The sequence below is a fragment of the Protomyctophum parallelum genome (assembly GCF_964188405.1).
Source record: "Protomyctophum parallelum genome assembly, chromosome: 13".
NCBI classification, from domain to species: domain Eukaryota; kingdom Metazoa; phylum Chordata; class Actinopteri; order Myctophiformes; family Myctophidae; genus Protomyctophum; species Protomyctophum parallelum.
In genome coordinates, this window is record NC_139708.1 from 13,547,211 (window position 1) to 13,568,625 (window position 21,415).

General features: G+C 44.0%; 1 protein-coding gene across 7 annotated transcripts; it reads right to left on the reverse strand.

Moving 5' to 3' along the window:
* Window positions 1-151: 151 nt before the first annotated feature.
* cog1 (component of oligomeric golgi complex 1) lies at window positions 152-20,999 on the reverse strand. 7 transcript variants are annotated; one of them, XR_014570146.1, is made up of 17 exons: window positions 20,627-20,999; window positions 17,939-18,183; window positions 17,196-17,377; window positions 16,524-16,694; window positions 13,640-13,793; window positions 12,713-12,923; window positions 11,605-11,989; window positions 10,730-11,041; window positions 10,130-10,299; window positions 9,185-9,331; window positions 8,638-8,799; window positions 7,435-7,559; window positions 7,041-7,149; window positions 6,062-6,174; window positions 5,223-5,304; window positions 399-619; window positions 153-354 (listed from the first exon to the last, which is right to left on the reverse strand). XR_014570146.1 is itself a non-coding variant. In XM_083779928.1 (17 exons), exons 1-16 carry the CDS (start codon window positions 20,954-20,956, stop codon window positions 4,656-4,658), a joined length of 2,907 nt encoding a protein of 968 aa, XP_083636054.1. In that variant the 5' UTR covers window positions 20,957-20,999; the 3' UTR covers window positions 506-619; window positions 4,641-4,655. The 7 variants fall into 7 exon arrangements, 6 of the variants coding, with proteins under 6 accessions (XP_083636053.1, XP_083636052.1, XP_083636051.1 ...); XM_083779928.1 differs by lacking the exon at window positions 153-354 and adding an exon at window positions 4,641-4,664 and having other exon boundaries at window positions 506-619; XM_083779927.1 differs by having other exon boundaries at window positions 152-619; window positions 17,939-18,177.
* Between the last annotated feature and the right edge of the window lie 416 nt (window positions 21,000-21,415).

Here is a 21,415-nt window from a genome sequence, read left to right on the forward strand (position 1 = left end):
ATACTAAATTCAACTACATGGGATCCATAGGAACAGTCATGTGTTTCCCTTCATTTTCTGAAAAGTTACAGTTTTGAACGTACATGGTTTCTACCCGACAGCAACGAGTCTGATGTTCACTGGTGGTGGGAAAACAGGTGGAAATATAAAAAGACAATTAAAAAACAAAGGTAGTGTCTATAATCAATAAATTACGTAAAACAGCAACAACCTCAATTACATTTCCAGAATTTATTGATCTTACATCAGTAATATTACAGCGTTGCTTGACTATGTTGATAAATAACAGGTGAATTCATTTGAAATTACATAAAAAGCAGGCTGTCAAAATAGCAGGTTATTTTTTTTTACAAAGTTACTGTACAGTTTCAGCCACACATGTTAACAGTAGTGTTAATGTTACTGTACAGTTTCAGCCACACATGTTAACAGTAGTGTTAATGTTACTGTACAGTTTCAGCCACACATGTTAACAGTAGTGCTATTTAGACATGCCTGATAGCCAACCCAACTTGAACAACGAGGGAGCTGCAGTTTCTTCCTCCTGATTGGCTAACTGCCTGAACAAGTTGCCAGGGCGGAAAGTGTTGTCATTGGCTGGTGTTGACGTGGGAGGAGCCTAGCAGAGAAATAGAAAAGAACATGAATAATTGGTCTTAAATTCAGAAGAGCCGCACCAAGCCTAATTTATACTCTATAGTAGTATGTCTATATAGTATGTTGTATGATGGTGTGGCTTGCCAAAAATAACAGATTGAAAATCTATGATCTTTGGACTGCATTGTCCTAACTGCAGAGTATAAATTAAGCTTAGAGCACAGAGATACTTTGGTAGAGGTTTGGGTTCTTATGGAGTTATGATGTAACTCAAAATATTTGCGACGATCCAAAACTGATAACACCAAATAGTCTCATCATTGTCTTACATTACAGTCAGTGAAACAGCTCTAAAATGTACAGTAACAAAGCAGATGCTGGCAATGTATACAACTACTTCAGTTTACAATGATTGATAACGTTACTACACGCCATAGCAAACACAGTGATTATTAAAGTCAAGTCGAGTAATGTTTTACATTGGCAGAATCCACTTTGTCTTTGCTCATTTGTGTGCTAAAAGTGTGACAGAGACAAAGAGGAGAGTATTTTGGATGATCAGTTTTTAATCAACGGAACATCTATTGAAATATCTCAACACTATTTGGAGTCACATCATGACAAGCTAAGTACACAACCCAAACCTCTACCAAAGAGTAATTGTGCTTTTATATGGATAGAATCTCAACTTGAGTTTCATGTTTCAAAGGAGAGCGGGGCGTAAACTATGTTTTTTCTTTTTTTAAGTTGAGCCATGAATCCATGTGCTGCTGAAAGCAGAAAAGCACTATAACTATCTTGGGCTGAAACACTACCTGTCTCTCCAGTGAAACGGTGATGATCCATGTGGATCAACTATGCACACCTCTAGGCTACCATGGCCTATTAATCAGTGGTTCCTTGAGGGGGTTCCAAGGGGTCGCCAGATACATTATTGAAAGAACAAAAATGGTCAGACTCTACATGTGTGTAACTCCATTTGTACACTCTCAAGAGTTATGGGTGTCTGTGGTCTAATGCATAGGCCTACCTAAACTGGGGGTCCTTGAAAAAAATAAAATACAAAGTTAGAGAACCACTGTCCTATATTAAGACATACGGAAGGAAAGCTGAGGGACACAGCCAGGCAACAGGAAAACAGCGGGAGACAAACAGTAGGAAAGCTTGAGTTTTCAGCACCTTTTACTGGACAGCATTGCATACAGTGATAGTATATACTTGTAATGTGTGATAGTATATACTTGTAATAAGGTACACAACAGTGTACACCTTCTTAGGCTATCCTGAAGCCCAAAGTATGTGAAACCACAAAACCACCATGTGATTGGTGAAAAACCTATTCCGCCCTCTACGGCTTGCTAACTCAGATGGCGCGCCTGCCTGTAAGTAAAGGGGCAGCAGTGGCTCAGGAGGGAACGGCCGGTTTAGAAACTGAAGGTTCCCAGTTCGATCCCAGGCTCCCCCAGAGTTAGTGCCTGTCAAGTGTCCTTGAGCAAGACACTGAACCCCTAATTTCCGATAAAATGCACATTGTTAAGCTTTGGATAAAGGTGCTATATACAGGGGTGGACACTGCACATAACTGGTGCGAATGAGTGGTGAAAATAAATCTTACATGGCAGCTCAAACAAAATGAAGCGCTCTTGGGTACCGACATTTATTAGCTCTGGTGTCACATACTACAAATGTCTATCTACGTCCTGTAAGTAGACTTAGAAATAAAACTAGTGTTGACTAATCATTACAAGCACCAGCGTAGGGTCCATTGGGCCACCCAGTCAGTTTAGAGCTGGCCCAGTCTAACTTCGGGGCAAAAAAACAAGAAAAACAACAAAAGATAGCCTATAGGCCTACTTTGGCAGCCCTTGTGCATGCACATTTCTGTTTAGTAGCCTATAGCAAACCACAGCATGCAAGTTGTTGTTTGTTTTAAATCCCGCTCACAATGTACAGACTTTAGAAGTATGTTAAACATGGAACCTCTGCGGAATTAGGTGAGTAGTTCATTTTATCTGTCTCATGTAATGTACACGCAGTGCACACCAGGCAACATCTCCAGGCGCTCCCCTGAGAACTAGCCCAAAAAGGTTATGCGCAGCCCTGTCTATATACCGGTACTGTAAATGCACTGTTTTACGTACAGTATACACAAATAGACACATACACAAACCGGTCACAATAGCTTTACATGGCTTTATGGCTCAACACATGATATTAACGTGAGGTTGGGATTGTGCTCTATCATTAGCAGGCCATGAGGCCTGATATATATGCTGTCACATGCTGCAAATAGTAGATCTACAAGCACCCAATAAATCACATCACGACAGGTTGTGAGCTTTTAGATCCGCTATTTTTTGCACATGACGTCGTCGTATGATGAATTACAAATTATGCAGGGTCAGTAAAACTACATGGGCTGCCGTCCAGTGCAGATCTCACAACAAAGCTGATGCAAGGCTGGTGCTCCACAATCATTAAACAAGGTCATTCATCAAGCATAAAAGCAATCCTTTCTTCTCTCCTCCTGCAAGACTAACAGTCATTGGTTCACATATTAAAGCTGCATTATGAGATATACTGTACTGATAAACATGGGCAATTGTTAGCTCACAACAAGCTAATGAAAGGTGGTGGGAAGTGATAGTCTTGTTAAAATAAGTGTTAAATAGCTCTATATTGTGATAGTAATAATTGCTATAGACTATCCAACTAAGTAATCTCTCTGTCTCTTTTGAAAACAGAAAATTAAAATTCAGGACGGGATACCAATGTTATCCAGTCAGGAGATAGAACCCCTACAGGACAAAAAATAATTGAAATTGGAAGTGATGAAACCAAAGGTGAGCAGACAATTGAAGCTGACAAATTGGTACTCTCCTGATTGGATGAAATTGGGACTTCTGCTACTGAACAATAAATAACGCAACAATTACTCTCAGAATATAGAGCTTTAACCTTACAACAACCTGTTTGTTTTAACAAAAAAAAAAGAAGAAGTGGAAAAAAGAAGAATTGCAGCACCTTTTAAAGGTATATTCAGTGATTTCACTCAAAAAACCTTAGGTTTCGTTTTTGGCTGGGACCTAAGCCTTTCGTCCAATCAGGATAGAGAGTCAAAAATGAAACCTAAGGTTTTTTTGACCCCCAGGGGTTAACTGGGCACAGGGAGGAACTCCTTATATGGTCAGCACACTCTATAGTAGGGAGGATTATCACAACAAAACAAAAAAATAAGTGATATTTGAATTAAGTGAAATCACTGAATATACCTTTAAACAACATGGAGGCTTGTAGTGCATGTCCATATTGTTATGTCTGAATAAAGCCTTCATATTATTCTCAGGTCTTGCACAATGCAGCAGTACTATGGTACAATCACACTGCAAACGTGCAGGTAGGCTACTACACTCTCACCAATGAATACCATCTATGCAGAAGAATAAGACTGCACTCAAGTAGAATGTTGAATTTGGCTCAAGACAAGACAGAACACTAGCGTGGTAAGTCTATACCGAGCACAGCTATTCTGGATATTTAACCATCAGGCTGGATGGTTAAATATGATATATGGATGTACAGTAAAATACACAATTATCAGCACCCTTGGCCTTGATAAAGTTTGATATCTATCTATCTATCTATCTATCTACAGTATCTATCTATGCATACAGGAAACCTATTTTCTTGAAACATAATTTGTAATTACAATGTTCATGAGGTTGATTTCGGATTTATGAATTAAGAAAGAAAAGTGTCCTGGTGGTGATCATCATTATCATTATTATTATCATTATTATTATTAGCGTATTTATCAAGGGTGGTTTTAATTGTGGAGGTAACTGACAAACTGACAAAAAAGGGTATAAAACAAGCTACGTAAGTACGTATTGAGTGCAACCCTGTTCTTTTGAATGCACTAATCACATTATACATGAGCATCTACAACTACAGTACACTACAGTACACACACACACACACACACACGCACACACACACACAGACCACTGCAGTGACAGCAGCGGGCCAGCAGGGGGACTTGCCTGTGACTCCCACATTCAATAATGCTGGCAAAGGCAGAGGGTTTAACAAAACAATGTTTACCCAAAAGAATAACACACAACACAAATGAATCAATAAATAAATAAAAAGTCACTGTAGGGCTGAAACCTTGTATCTCCATGCTTCAGATGTGCACATATAAAAAGAATAATGTCCTACTTCATCATACACGTGTCACACAAAATGTGTTAAAATAGCAGATCTACAGGCTCTGTGAAGTTGTAGATCTGCCATTTAAAAAATGTTATTAAAATAATAATAAAAAGGTACAGTTTTGGACATACAAGGTTTCCAACTGACAGCAACGACATACGTGTAATATTGTATAATTCTCTGTAGAAAGACGATGTTGCTTGCGGACAAGAAATTATTTTCAAGCTAACATGTTAGGCTTGTTATATTTGAGTCTTTTCAAGGCATCTCAAAAGTTTTGCTTGACAAATGGATGACACAGGAAATGATGACCCCGGAAATAGTCCATCTATGAGCTCACAACGTGAGCTTATAGATCGGTTATTTCCGTTTAGATCAGGCTTCATCTCGCTGTGGTGTGGTGGTCTTACCAGTGGACGTGTGGCGGTAGTAGTCCTGATGGCTGACTTGGCCTTGCGTGCGTTGGTCATGCTCAGAGGCAGCAAGCCGAACCTGGGAAGGACACAAAACATTAACAGCTGCACATCTGCATTATTGATAGTCACAAAATAAAATAGCGAAGCATTATGATCAGAAATATTAATTAGATAAAGAAATAGAGTCCGCAACACTGGTAAGGAATAACTCAGCTCCACTGGTTTATTAATTCAACGTTTCCATCACTGGGATCTTCTTCAGGAAATAAATATTCATTAAACAGTAAAAGCTGATTATGTACGCATACAGTAGGTTAACTGACATGGAAGACTCAAAACATGCTCAGCCTAGTTGGTTTATACTCGGTAGTAGGGGGTCCGAGATCCTGAATCGGTTTCGATATGCACGGGGTAAATGCGTCCGAAAGACTGGAAAGAGTTAGAAACGGGCTTGCAAAATCATATTTGCCCGATAGCACTGAGGCTCTTCTTCGCACCCTCACAATATGCACCCTACCAAATGTGCAAAGAAGCACACTTAACTGTGTCTCAACTTTGCCAGGAAGCCATTAAGTCTATAAGCTCTTATAGTTATAAGCCATTATAGTTCCTCCTTTTGGCTGGGGACCCCCTTGAATATCCTCAAGGACCCCACTTTGAGATCCACTGGTTGACAATTAAAATGCATTAATTTCCACATTCAAAATCCATACTTTTATGATTTGAATAATGCTACACTGGATGCATAAGTCCCCAGAGTGCACTCCATGTCACATTCTAAACACAGACTTCTCAGTGAACTACAAAAGGTCATATACAGAACTACAATTCACCTGATCTGGCTGCTGGCCAGGGGCAGGATGTTGTAGGGCTCCTGGGAGGTGACACTGCTGCTGCTCCGTGACACAAACTGCTTCTCTGTGCCCGTCAACAGGCCCAGCAACACCTGGCAACACACACATCACCACAACAACAGTATTACATTCTATACAACTTTGATTGATTTATTTAACCACATATGTCCTACTTCATAACATAAGTACATGTCTGACATTCCTGACAAACTGAAAATAGGTTGAGAATTCAGTGAGTTATGATGATATTAATTGTGGAGAGACCTCCTACTTCAATAGACATACTGTGTAGTGGGGCATACATGCATGTGCTATTCTATTGGGGGGGGGGGGGGGGGAGAGAGAGAGAGAGAGAGAGAATAGCCTCCAAATGGAATGCAGAAGATCTCAATGAGGAAGAACTAAAGAACAAAGATTGTTAATTTAGGTCGATAGTCCATCCCAATTGGAGCCACTAGAGCCGACATGGTACACAAATCCTACAAATGGTCGGCCAGCAAATCTCAAGCGCCCTATTGTTACTGGTGCTAGATCCCACTGCATGTGTTGGTGGGACAGAGAAAGGTCAATAATATAGTACATTTTCTCCTGATTTTTCTCAGAAAAAAGCCATTTTGGTAAGAGAATCATGGGAATATTGTGTGGCTTGTGGTGATCGGGTCCAATATTTAGTTCAGTGACCAAGGAGCTAAAGAATTGTTCAGAAGCTGTGTTCACGTTCACTCTCCCACTGGAAATATTAGGTTGCAACCTGCTTCCCATCTCCTAAAAAGGTGTCTGTCTACTTCACACAGATACTGTATGGAAACTAAACCGGAGATGACTTGCTATTTCTGTCTTGGCTACAGCCCATAGCACCCCATTTTGGGATGAGATCAAAGCGTGCCGTAACTCTCTCTCGATGGGTCTGGTATTGGTGGATGGTACAGAGGTGTGATTCTATATTGGCTGACAGTACCGAGGTTCTCTGTGATAGGCGGTTGAGGTTGGCATTTAGATGCGGAGTGAAGACATCCAGATCAAAGGGGTCGATGTAACTCTCCAACCAATCGCACACCTCCTGGACTCTGCAATACGCACACATGCACAGACAGAAAATCATACATAGTATGTCAACTGCTGCCCTATATAAACATTAAAAGTTCATAGACTTGGCTGCCATATGACGTAATTTTCAAAAGCCAAAATGTTTGCTTAAAAAGAAGGGGAAGAGAGAGCCAAAGTATAAAATATGGTTTCTATTGCTCATATATGAGCAGGGCGTTAATCAACACGTTGACGCGTGAACATCATTAACAACAATGTCATTAACAATGAGTCGACAGACAGTATACACTGACTGTATATGGTACCTGGGGTCTTGTTGGGAGCGGGAGCTCTTGCCCTCCTCGGGTCTTGTTCCCAGCGTGGCACTGAGGTAGCGCAGGTCAAACAACAGCTGCAAGGCTCTGTTCTGGGTCATAGGGAACTGTCCCTCCTGTTAGTGACAACGGAATGGAACCACAATGGAAAAGTGTGAGGCAGGAGACCACCATCTTATTGCAGTTTACTGGCAACTTCCAGGAGGTACAAAAACACTTCTGGGGGGTGTTCCATAGCTCAGGGGCTGCTACCGCAAAAGCATCTTGTTCGGGTAGGTGGTAAAAACTTGTTTTAACAACAGAGCTGATCTGTTAGTATTGCTTTGTTTTAAAAAAATATATATTTCCTGACATTTTTAGTTTCCTGAAAAATAAAAGATAAAGGAGTTTAGGTGGTTTCTGCCCGACAGCAGAGATATACTGTACCTCCGCTCCTTCACAAATTGTCACAAAAGCAGTCTGGCTTCCGGAACAAAGAAGTATGAAACGAAATGTGTCTTTCCATGTTTTTTTTTGTCTTTTTCTCCAGGTACCTCAGCCAAACCGACGTTGGTTGTTCTACTGTAGTATACATCAGCCTTTATAGAGTACAGTTGTTCCAATACCAGTATCAGAAAAGCTGCCGATACTGCCCAAAATGTTGGTATCGGCGAGTATGCCAGTCTATGTCGATCCGCTACCGCGTAATCTATCACATATTTCATTTACAGCCATATTTTGAATGCTTCAGTTGATGTTGCATGACTGTTACTCATACCGTAGTACAGTATTTACATTATTAACTAGTAACTACTAAGTTGTAGCTGCACTTCACAAACAATTATTAATGGAATTTTGATTTATTCCTAGATCAGTGGTTCTTAAACCTCCCCTATAACCGAGTGTACAGGTTCCATGTGTACTACACTCTACTCAAGGGTCCTCACTTTCAGAGTTACAGACCTGCAAGGGTAAATTTGGAACCCCCTCAAGACACTTTGAGAACCACTGTCCTAGATTCGTTATGGGATCGGTACTTCATATCGACCGATACGCAAGTTATGGGTATCGGAATCGGGAAGGAAACAACGGTATCAGTACATGTCTACGTTAGACCATTTGGTTACATTTGTGCACTCAAGAGTTACCAGGCCCGTAAGGGTCCATTTGGTTCCTAAACCCCTAGAACCACACACAGCAGTGTGTGTCAGGTACCTTGTGGTGGTCTGGCTGTGTGAGTGCATGGTAGTGCTGGAGAGCCCGGTCCAGGCAGGAGCGTAGCAGCTGGTTCAGGGTGGGCCTGGGCAGAGCGTGACCCCCCACCCGGTTCACCTCCACACACAGCTGGAACAGCAAGGACTGCACAAACCACGACGGCTGCGCACACACACACACACACACACACACACACACACACACACACACACACACACACACACACACACACACACACACACACACACACACACACACACACACACACACACACACACACACACACACACACACACACACACACAGTGTACATGTGGGTGAGGTAGAGTCTGAAGAGATGGGTGCTACTGTAGGTCATGAATCTCCAAGCTCATATAGCACGGCACGAAGTGACATGCTACGAGCTTGCAGATCTGCTATTTTTGAATAGCCAAAGTATAAAATGACACAGGTGCTTCATAAAAGAAAAAGAAAAAGGGGGAAAAAAGTCTTTATTACAACATGCTTGTCAGGATAACCTGCTGTCATGTAGTTGAATGGAACTGACCTGAGCGGGAAGTCTAATCTTGGACGTGACGCTGCTCCCCGACTCCGCCTCCTCCTGGATCTCCATCTCCTCCCAGTTTGTGGCGGTGGTCAGGATGGAGCCTGTAGACTGGGTGTGAAGTACTGGAGACAACGGATCTACAAGTACCTGCACCAACAACAACATACACAACATGATGGAGCTGGAGACCAGTGTTGAATGAATATGTCGACTAAAACTATGATGAAAAATGAAAGGGCCTTTCTGTGTGGAGTTTGCATGTTCTCCCCGTGTCCCCTAGGGTAGGTACCCTCACAAAAAACATGCAGTGATCCTGGTCACTAAACTGCCTCCCCCTGGCCAGCCGGGGCACCTGATGGAGGGGAAAGGAACTGGTTGGAATAACGTGTTTCTTTCACGCGCTACGTCCAACCAGGGAAACTCCCCCCTGTCAGGTGTAAAGGAGCAACTTGGACACTCAGGCATGAAGGAAGCATGAGTTCAAGTCCGTTGCTCTCCCCATGACCCTCATATATGGGGACTAGGTTGGTGGAGGGTGTGTAGAGCCCAGGATCACATTAGATGATTGACACAGGGGTGAAAAATGGGTTACAAAATCCCAATATATTAAAAAAAGAAAAATGGATGTTGACTACCTTTTTTCACTGACAGAAAATAAATAAAAAATAAGCTACGATGACTAAAACTAAGCTAAACATAATGACAATTTGATCAACAGATAAAGACTAGACTAAAATGTTAGGGTGGGACTAGTGGAACTACAAGACAAAGACAAGTCTATTTATGGTTTGGTTGCACTTGGGTGTTGCACTCTAATAGCAGATCTACGACTTACAAGCTCACTACGCGTCGTGCGGTGGCGGTTGATGGTCGTTGGTAAAAAGAAAAGAGAGATCTCGTCTTTGGAACAAACTCTTTTAACTCTTTCAGGTTTGAGACCCTGACCTTTGAGAGGGCGTCAGTCCAGATGCCATATGCTTCCATGCTACAGGCAACCAGCTCCTGGTTGAGCCCGGTCCACTTGGCCTGGGCGGGGGTCACCTCCGGAACCGCTCCCCTGGCTTTACCCAGCTTCCTGCTCTGACCCGGCGTGCCTTTACCTGTGGCCTCCATCCCTGGACATTTAAGACCATTCATTTGTCATACAAATAACTGTGATTTATGATTTCATTGTGATTTGGCATTGAACGTTCGAACATATATAAAGAACATTTACATTTATGATGACATTTATGGTGCATACTGCATACTGTATATTCAATTGCCTGGATATATACAACGATGGCCCCCACCGGCAGAATTCTCTTCCTGGTTTTGGTGCTCGTGTTGTTCCGTGGCCACTTTTTATGTTTTATGTTATACAAAGTTCATAAAAAAAACAATAATTATCCCAAATCTAATAGTGACCAATCAAGAAACATTTCCAAAACATTTCTCAACGGATTTGCATGAAGCACACTGGTGCCTCATTTGGTTTCAAAACGTAGATTTTTGCCGAAAAGCTACACTTGCATGTCTGAATGTAATAACTGAGCCAGGTCTTACCGCTGCCGCGTCTACCCAGGATGCAGCGCCTAAGGTTGGGACAGAGCTCTCCCACCGACTGGCACAGTCTGGCTAGGAACAGCACCGTGCTGAGGTGGGCCGGAGGACCCCCGGCCTGCCCCGCGGCCAGCTCAGAGCGCACCGAGGACAGGATGTGACGCATGCACGCCAGGCAGTTCTCCCGCAGGGTGTCCTCCACGGCCGGCGTGTCCGTAAAGCGGTCGAAGGGAGACGCGGCGACAGCGGTGGAGGGACGCCTGTTGCTGGGGGACCCGTTGGAGACAGAGTGTAGGGCCGACGTGGTGCTGGAGGCTGGGGAGAGGAATACATATACATGACATTATATACTGTCGGGTCACTCGGGAAACGGTTACTTTTCAGGAAATTATGTTTCATTGGTTGTGTGTGTGTGTGTGTGTGTGTGTGTGTGTGTGTGTGTGTGTACACACTGGACCAATCAGCGTCACACTTCTTGTGCATGCTGCCAGCAGGCCACAGAAGTGCTTTTTGAAATATATATATATATATATTTATTTATTTTTACGTTTTTTTGTGGCTTTCGATTTTGGAGACATATGCCATAGATATGTCATAGACCACCGACATCATATTGATGTCACAGGCTGGTCACATGCAGTCCAAAATCAATATTGGAGCCACGCCACTCCCACAAATGAATACATTTAGTAGGCAATTAAGGTGGTTGCACACTGGACGCGTTTTTCGGAAAACCGATGGAGAAACACAGCAAAAAATCTGAAAAACACGATCGGTGTGTGGGGACCTTTATACCTCCCCCATTTCACGAAGGTTATGCCAATTCCTGAATCGCTACCGAAATACTGAATAGTTTCAGCCCCACACTTTGCTCCCACCTTTGTCCTGGGAGGGAAGGTAGCACTGTAGGTCGTCCAGCCTGCTCCTCAGCTTGGCGTCCAGGGAGGAACAGAAGCTCTGCACACAGGGCGTCAGGGCCTGGGTCTTCATGGCCAGACCTCCACACTGCTGCTGCTGCTGTTGGCCTCTTTGGCTCACACTCACCCAGGCAGCGTCGCTTAGCAGGTCCCCCACTCCCTCCGACCACAGGAAGGAAGCCACATCTGCCTCGTACTGGGCCCCTGTGCGGCTGCAAGAGCTGTTGCCACCCGTGGAGGGCGGTGCTCGTGACTGGGCTGAGTGGCTCTCCAGGTCTCTCAGAGCAGAGCTGAGGAGCTGGGTGCAGCTGGCTGAAATTCCCTGGGTTTCTTCACGGGTGATGGCCTGGAAGCGGACATTCAAGGAAGATATAGTTTGGTAAAATATGTAGCTAGTAATGTACTGAATTTGTTAGTGCTGAGCCCGTGTCCGTGTCCGTGTCCGAGCACAGAAAGCTGCAACTCCTTAACTCTGTTATTTCGCGACCGTTTCGGACACGGAAAGTTGGGCGAGTTCCCGGGGGTCTGTATCTTCTGGGACCCCCACACGGTAACTCTGTCATTTCTCAAAGATTTCTTCCAAAAATAATCAAAGTACAGTACAGAGCACAGTACAGTACACTACAATACAGTACAGAGCACAGTATAGTACTGTAACTATAACACTAAATGTATAGTTGCACTGCTCAGTTCACAGGTGTGATTTTTTTAAATCAAAATCTGATCTACATGCCCACAACACATTGCAGCATGACATGTTGAGAGCTTGTAGATCTGCTACCCTTCAAAGCCATGTGCTTGAGCTCTACGATCCATTAATCACCGACTCATTTTCGTTTTAGAAAAGTCAAACGTTATTATAAACGTATAAGGTGCATCAAATGCATTATATACATTTAAAAAAAGAAACTGTTGCAGACCAATTGAATGCAATGCAAGACAGAAATTAATGTAATGAAAGAAAGAGTTCCCCCAAAACAATTGTTTTATTAAAATGTAGCTTTTTACTGTTTATTTTGTCCAAAAACGGATTAAGTTCCATTAGTTTGAGCCCTAAATCCAGCGTTACCTGCAGACGCTGAAGGAACAGCTGTTGCAGGAAGTCCTCCCACATGGCCAGGGGGCGCTCCAGCATCTGCTGACACATGGACCCCCAGTGCTGACTGATGGACTCGGAAGAGAGGAGGTCCCACACAGCATCCCTGATGGACGCCAGGCCCTTCAGGCTCTTCACATACACCAGTAGACTGCTGATGCCACTGCACAGATCCTCCTTACAGCTGGGGACAACAATGTGAACGGTTTATCGTTTAGTAACTTAGGACTAGCATTGACATCTGTGGTTTGAACCCATTAAGACCTGGGGCCGATTCTACAAACGCCTTCTAAACCTGTGGTTCTCAAACATTTTCATGCCATGGATACCAAAAGTTGATATGTACTGTATTTGGCCACGGACCCCCCTTCTGACAATGTTTTGTACCAAATCTGCTATTTTTGAGGAGTTGTTGTTTTCAAAAATAGCAGAGATTTAGATTTAGAATCTAAACCAATGTTCTCTAAATCCTAAGAGTTTTCTGAAAACCATATGTTGCTAAAATGGACAGATGCTTTCCCGGGTTTTACTAGGAGAGGTCTACACCTGCCTTCCATGATAAAGAACTATGCACAATTAAGTTTAATCTGAGCAACTACCAAAAAAAACTACCTATTTTCCCCAGACACTGGGGAGGCAAATACAACCCATGCTACATTGATTAGTGCATACCAGCTAAGGCTACACAGGTGTTTCTAATCTTCATTTAATGGATACATTGCGGTCTAGTATATTGATATGTTTGGAATAAGTCCATCTAGACAAACAGGTTTAATAATTCCCTCCACATGGAAGCTGCTCAACAGATTCATAAAGGATAAACATGCAACCAACCAACCAACAAACAAACCAACAAAAACGATCAAACCAGGAGTCTGCCTCTAATGGTCTGTGTCTTACGTATCTATCCACTGTTGGAGTGTGTCTCGGAGCTGCTCTCTCTGGATTGGTTGGGCCAGGGTTCGCAGGGCGGGCTGAAACTCGGCGATGGAGGTAGGCAGGTATCTGAACCAGTTCCCTGTGCTCATGTCCTGGAAAACACTCCTGCCTTTCCCTGCATGGGGACACGTTATGATGACACAAAACCGTTACGGTGACACAAAATACAACTTTTGTAGGTGTGAAGATTTCCCCCATCCACTGCTTTTTAGACCAACTTGAGCTGCTATTAATCTTTTTGAGAATTTAGAAAATAAAATACTTTTCAAACGATTCAAATGATGTCGACACATTTTCTCTATGGGGGTCCCTGGCACAAAATCTTTTCAAATGGGGGTCCATGGCCAAATCTGAGGGTCCTTAACATGTTTGAGAACCACTGTTTTAGACCAGCTTGTCTCAGCAGGTTGACTCAATGTTAGTAAGTATAGTAGTCAAGTAGTGTACTGTGTTTTTGTTTACCACTGGTTGTAGTCTCCTGCTGTTAGATTGACACATTCACATCCTGTGGTCTGGTGGGACACTTACTGGTTGACATGTGGTACTGCATGAAGGTCAAAATTATATGTCTCCTCTTGGCAAGCAGGCAGGCTCAATAGGCCCTGCGGTAAGCCCCGCCCGCTCGCTCAGCTGCCTCGATACCGTTGTTAAGCAGGACAAACATCAGCGAACCTCCATTGAAGACCGTGTTATGTCGGCGTTTTTCCGAAGAGGAATAGAAGCATTCACATCAACAACATTCATACTATAATAACGCCATGGTGAAACGTTGCTGTTGGGCGTCCTGCAACAGTGCTTAATAAGTACCCAGAACGTTTGGGACATTTCTTTTTATTCCTTTCCCCGTGGGTGCGCACATCATGCACATGTCAATGTTTACATTCTGGAGGTGGAGGACGCGGCGGTCACTCATTCACCCTCCCTGCTACTAAATCATACTATTAACGTCAACTTTTACTAAACAATGTTTAAATCAATCGTCTAATAAACAACTAACAACTTACCTTGGAGCAAATGGTGTGCTTTGTAACTTTCTAATCTCCACGCTCAGTTGCTTGTGTTGGTCTCCAGCCTCCAGTCACGTTCCCTCCCACTGCGGTTCAGAAAAAGAACGCTGCTTACCATTTTCTGCACATTGTATCCAAAAAGTGAAGGTCCGCTAATGGTCTAAACTATTTTGAATTTAAGAACGGCAAAGAAAATAGTTTAGACCATTAGCGGACCTTCACTTTTTGCATGCAGAAGGGGGTAAGCAGCGTTCTTTTTTTTCTGAACCGCAGTGGGTGACTGGAGCCTGTGGTTGAAGACAGTTATGTGGCTGCCGTCCAACACAAGCAACTAGAAAGTTACAAAGCACACCATTTGCTCCATGGTAAGTTGTTTGTTGTTTATTAGACGATTGATTTAACCATTGTTTAGTAAAGGTTGACGTTAATACTAGTATGATAGTATAGCAGGGAGGGTGAACGAGTGACGCCACCGCCGCTTCCTCCTCTAGAATGTAAACATTGTGCGCACCCACGGGAAAGGAATAAAAAGAAATGCCCCAAACGTTCTGGGTGCCTATGAAGCACTGTTGCAGGACGCCCAACAGCAACGTTTCACCATGGCGTTATTATAGTATGAATGTTGTTGATGTGAATGCTTCTATTCCTCTTCGGAAAAACGCCGACATAACACGGTCCTCAATGGAGGTTCGCTGATGTTTGTCCTGCTTAACAACGGTATCGAGGCAGCTGAGCGAGCGGGGCTTACCGCAGGGCCTATTAGATCACTTCAGTGGTTAAGATTTCAGCAGGAAACAAATCCGGGATAAAACAGGAACGTTACAGAGGGTAGCTTTAAATCTAAACTTGAAGATTAGTTCCTACTCCTATAGTATGCAAGTATAATTTAAGCTATACTTTAACATAACAGAGTTGAATACATTAAATGAGTAGAACCTGGCAGGTACCATGTTGTCGGATATCAACGTATGTTTCTTTGTCAATAAAGCAATGTAGCACTTGACCTAGCCTGCCCTGGACGACCATGCAGTATTATGCAATGGTTAACATTTTATTTAGATGTTATTTAGACAGATCCTATAGTTGCAATGTACAGATGATTTTTGAGTGGTGCAACCACTCCCTTACGGAGCTATGTGTGTGGGTGGCTGGCTTGCTGGGTGGGTGCGTCTGAGCACAAAAACAGCATGGTTGTTTTTCACCACCTGTGCGCAACCTAACACACAAACACACACGCACATATTAACTGAATAACTGTAGTCTGTATGTATGGTGATTTTGGGTGTGCCAGTACAGTACAGTTACAGTACAGTAGAGGCTACAGTAGAGGGACCCCCACATGGTAACTCTGTCATTTCTCAACCGTTTCAGACGTGGGGCAGCTCGCCGGAATCGGGCCGGCACCCTGGGTGCGTACCCCCCCCCCCCTCTATATATATATATATATATATATATATATATATATAGCATTTGATGCTAGGTTCTTGGTTTACCTATGATCTTAGATTACTGAGCCACTACACTGTCTCTATGCATGTATGCGTTTACCTTGCTTATTGTAAATTAAGAGCTTGTGACTACTTGGATCACAGGTTCCTTTTTATGTACATCTCTGCTGTCAGGCAGAACCCACCTAAGTCCAAAATGTAATTTTTCAGGAAGAAAACATTGTTTTTGGCCGAAACGCTTTTTTTTTTTTTTTATACTTTTCATAAGTTTAATATTTTGTAACACACACAGACGAAAAGGGTGTTCAATAGCACTGATTTATTTATCAAAAAAAGAGAGACAATACACGAGAATCTAGCATATTGTCTCTCTCTCGCTAGATGTTGTACCTGTAGGTGTGGTAACGTTCTCCAGTGTGGAGAAGAGCATGCCACAGCCCAGCACTCCTTCCCCAGGCCGGGGGCTGCCCTCTGGGGGGAGGTAGAAGACAGCGTAGGCCTGGAACAGCGTGGTCACCAACAGCTCCACCAAGCTACACACCTGGGCCTTGATTCCAGCCACTGAGACAAGACGACGGAAAGAGTTTTGGATAATTCATCATAATTACGCCTCCCCACCACTATGTTCGACTTCAGACTGGCACAAAAACATATTTTGGGGCAATTCGGTTTGGAATAAAAAAACAAGAAAAACTAAAACATGGAAACAGATTTGTTGTTAATCAGAACAACAAGGCAAATGTAGTACATTACAGGTGGTGCATTTTGAAACTAAAATAACACTCATTGTTTAATGTAAAAAAACAAAACATATAATAGGGGCAGACTCCCCCCACTTTGCTTTTCCCCGTGCAGTTGTGTAAATATCTGTAGATGCTTAGCAGATATGGAAATGCCAAAACAATATTTAAAATGTTTCTAATACATGTTTGTGAACACCGTTTTGTGATTGGTCATATAGGCTCTGTGCATAAGTGTACCGGTAGTCCAAGTAATTGGTGGTCTAGGACTGTGCAACTTGGGATCGACATAAGGAGAGAGCTCAGTGAAATCTCTTCTTACCATGCTGTGGTTGGCTAAGTAGCTGATGAATGGAGGCCTTCCTGGCCAATAGGAAGTCGTGCAGGGCCTGTCTTGCGGAGCTGTCCTCCAGTAGCATGGTGGACACCAGTGCCTCAGCGATGGCCTGGTCCGATATGGCCCGTCCTCGCAGAACTAGCTTACTCTCCATGAGGATGGTGGACCTGTTCATACCAAACCCCACACATGGTTCATAAGCTCTTCACCACATGTCTAGTGCTCTAGTCACTCATATTTCCAAAACAAACAAAATTAAATGTGGTTTTAAGCTTGAATGAAGCGCGTATGAACTACGGCTCTGCATTGACCTGAGGCTGGCCTGTGGTGTTCGGCCCTGCTCTAACCTAACAAGGGTCTGGAACTTTTAAGCCAGAGAGCCGAACCCATGTAAGGTTTAAGGAGCCTGAGCCCGGCCCGTGCCTGACCTACATGCATTAATACAAAAATGGCCAAAGCCGGGCCCTAATCAACGGGTCGGCCCGGGGTCTGTCGGGCATGCAGACCTCTAATATGAACCCTAGCATCCTTAATTCTGTCTACAAGCTCACAATGCGTCACAGCAACGCAACCCCACACATTTTGACCTTGTACATCAGCATCATTGTACAACATCATTGTACAACATCGGCTAACTGATTTGGTGTGGACGGATAAAAGGGACCCCTGGCCAATTTATTTTAGTATGTCAATTTAATTCAAACTTGGGCAGTGAAGAGAGGCAGTACCTGAAGTGTCCAGCGGTGGCGACCTGTCTGATGAGTATGGGGAAGCGTGCGAGGACTGGGCTGTAGTGAGTCCCCGTGGAGCTGGTGTCCAGCTGCAGCTCTCTGTGGAGGTGACAGCACAGCAGGTACAGCTGGGTGGCCTGCAGGTACTGACACGACTCCATGGAGCTCCAGATCCGCTCTGGGATCTCCAGTAGCAGCTTGATCTGAGACGCCATGGTGTAGAACTTCTCCTGCCACTGCTCCTGAAACAATGGAACACAATGTAACAAACCAGATGCAGCCTAGTTGTCTCCACCAGGCCGAAGGCATGTGGGGAGAGTATGTTTTGCACTCCGTCCGTCCGCGTGTCCGTCCGTGTGTCCGTGTGTCCGTGAACAGCTAATCTCGGCCACCGTTAACCCGGTCGATGCCATATTTTGCACACACACTCCCTGGATGCCAACCATGAACCTCTGCCCCAAACTTTCCAGAACGGCCTGTTATAGCGCCACCAGGAGGCCGCTTTGTGCAAAACAAGTTTTTCAATGCCATATTTTGCACACACACTCCCTGGATGCCAACCATGAACCTCTGCCCCAAACTTTCCAGAACGGCCTGTTATAGCGCCACCAGGAGGCCGCTTTGTGCAAAACAAGTTTTTGCACAGTACACCTACAGATTTTGTCCAAACATCACGCAAATTGGTACACAGTCTCTCTAGAGCCATTCAACGAAACGGGTCTTTCAGATTTATCAGACTCCATCCTGATTGGTTAAGATTGGCTTCCAAAGTTCACAGGAGTGCTCAGTTTCAAACAAAATGCTGCAAATCATGAACACATCGCGTGATTTCCGTGAAATTGTGCACCCACATTCCCACTAGGCCGAGGACGAAATGCCACATGAACAATTTCAACTCAGCCTCAAGGTGGCGCTATAACTGGCCGAAAAGTGTTTTTACCTCTAACTGCACGGATCTGTGGATAACCTGGTGGAGACCTGTGCCCGGAAGGGCACTTTTTCTAGTTAGTATTGTGTTTATATTTTGATTTGATTTACCGGCAGAAAAACGCTGCTAAAAATCTGAAAAACGCAGCAATGTGCAGGGACCTTAAGTGTCATCTTTTTGGTTAAAACAAAGGTTAAAAGGTTAAAGCACTATATTCATTGTGTTTGTTCAGCCACAGGACCATGTTTCTCCAGCTCTTTGATTAGCAGAGAATACATTTTCAGGAAGGTGACAAAATGTGAGCCAATAAGAAAGTACACATGTATCAACATCATTTAGTGTTCCAGTGTATATACTTACTGTCAAATGTAAAATATGCATTATTGTGTATTTTGAGTTGACATAATTTTAGAAGTGAGTTAATAACATGTTAGTCATGATCTGCAATCACCTTCCAGGTGTGACGTGTCAGGTCAGTCGTTCTACAAAAGTATAAATTAAGGTATAGAACTGAAAATCATATAATGTGCATTCACTGTATCATATATATATATACGATATCTCTGAAAAGGCATATCATGGAGACATTTATCACGATACGTTATTTATCACCATATCGCCCACCCCTATAGCAGTGATGGTGCACCTGCCCATAGGCACCCGCTTTGTCGCGAGATCAAAGCGTGTCACTAGTACTCGACACTCTGCCCTGTCCCTGCTGGTAGGACCAGCACCAATACCACCCTGAAACACAATGTACCGGTAGGTAATAGCAGACATTTATCTGCTTGAAACAGTAAATATGCAAATGGAAGGAATTGTAACTTAAGAGGCAATGGATAACCTCTAATCACTTGTGCATAGGTTTTTCATACACACATCCGTGTGTGTAACAGGGACAGTGACAGTAGGGTGGTGTTTGAGGTGGTGGTGACAGTACAGTAGTAGTATTGCGTTTGTGTGTCAGGGTGGAGCTGGCTATACAGCAGAGACAGACAGTGTCAGGGACGGGTGGTGTTTGAGGTGGACAGTAGCAGTTGTGTATTCCAGTACAGACAGTAGGTGGTGTACTGATGTTTGTGGTGGTGACAGTAGCAGTACTTACATTGTGTTTAAGGGTGGTGTTGGCTCTCCCAGCAATAGGGTCAGGGACAGTTAGGGACAGTCGGGTGGTGTTTGAGGTGGCGACAGTAGCAGTATTTATATTGTGTTTCAGGGTGGTATTGGTGATGTCTCTCCCAACAGGGAGGCTATAGTTCCGCATTCCATTGTTAAAATGGGAGTCAACGCTAGTGTCGCCACTCTCTTACTAGATTACTCTGGGACAGTGACAGTGGCCGTGAACCGACTCATTGCAAGACGTGAGCGATTCGATTCACGCACACGGCAATGAATCGGCTCTTATGAACGAGTCGCTCGTGACCGACACATCACTAGACAGTGTGGTGTTTGAGGTGGTGACAGTGACACAGTAGCAGTACTTACATTGTGTTTCAGGGTGGTGTTGTCTCTCCCAGCAGTAAGGTGGACTGGTGTTTGAGGTGGTGACAGTGACAGTAGCGATACTTGCATTGTGTTTCAGGGTGGTGTTGTCTCTCCAAGCAGTAAGGTGGTGTTTGAGGTGGTGACAGTGACACAGTAGCAGTACTTACATTGTGTTTCAGGGTGGTGTTGGACGGTGCTGGTCCTCCCAGCAGGGACAGGGACTGTAAAGGTAGTGTTTTAGGTGGTGACAGTGACACAGTAGCAGTACTTACATTGTGTTTCAGGGTGGTGTTGGTGCTGGTCCTCCCAGCAGGGACAGTCGGGTGGTGTTTGAGGTGGTGACAGTAGCGGCTCATGTCCCGCACGGAGCGGACCACGCTCTCGCTGCACTGCCGCATCTCGGTGATGGTGTCGGCGGCGTCGATCAGGTCCCGGTAGCGCTCGCCCACCATCTGCCGCAGCTCCTCCTTCTTGTGCTCTATCTCGCCGCGCACCCTGCGCTCCACGCCGCGGATCTCCTCCGTGCTGTAGCGCTCGAACAGCGCCGCCGGGTCCCGGATCTCCGCGACCCGCAGGGACTGAGCTGAAACCTCCGACATCATCCACAACCTCCACACAGCCAAACTCCTCCAGAGATGCAACCACTGACACTGACACTTCCTGCTTCCACGTAAACAGGATGTGTATGTGTGACGTTGAGGGGAAACGGCACAAAGAACTATTGGAAAACAGCGCCCTCTGTGGGTTCTCATAGCTCTTGAGACATTATTATTATTATTATTATACAAAGTAGGCTACTTTAAGACAAACACGACAAACAAAAAGAGGACAAACAGTGCCCCAATGGGTTATCATTCATGTTACATAAAAGACAAAACTTGTAAAATATAGTCATAAGATCAACGTAAAACATGTATAATCCTATCCTACAGTTTCATTATGGCCCCGTATGAAATAATAAATAATATGTAGCTGTTATCCCCCCTCCTTTTAAACTTTTACCCTTACAAATTGAAGATTATAAACTAAATTCTTTGTTTACTTTATGACACTGCATGAGG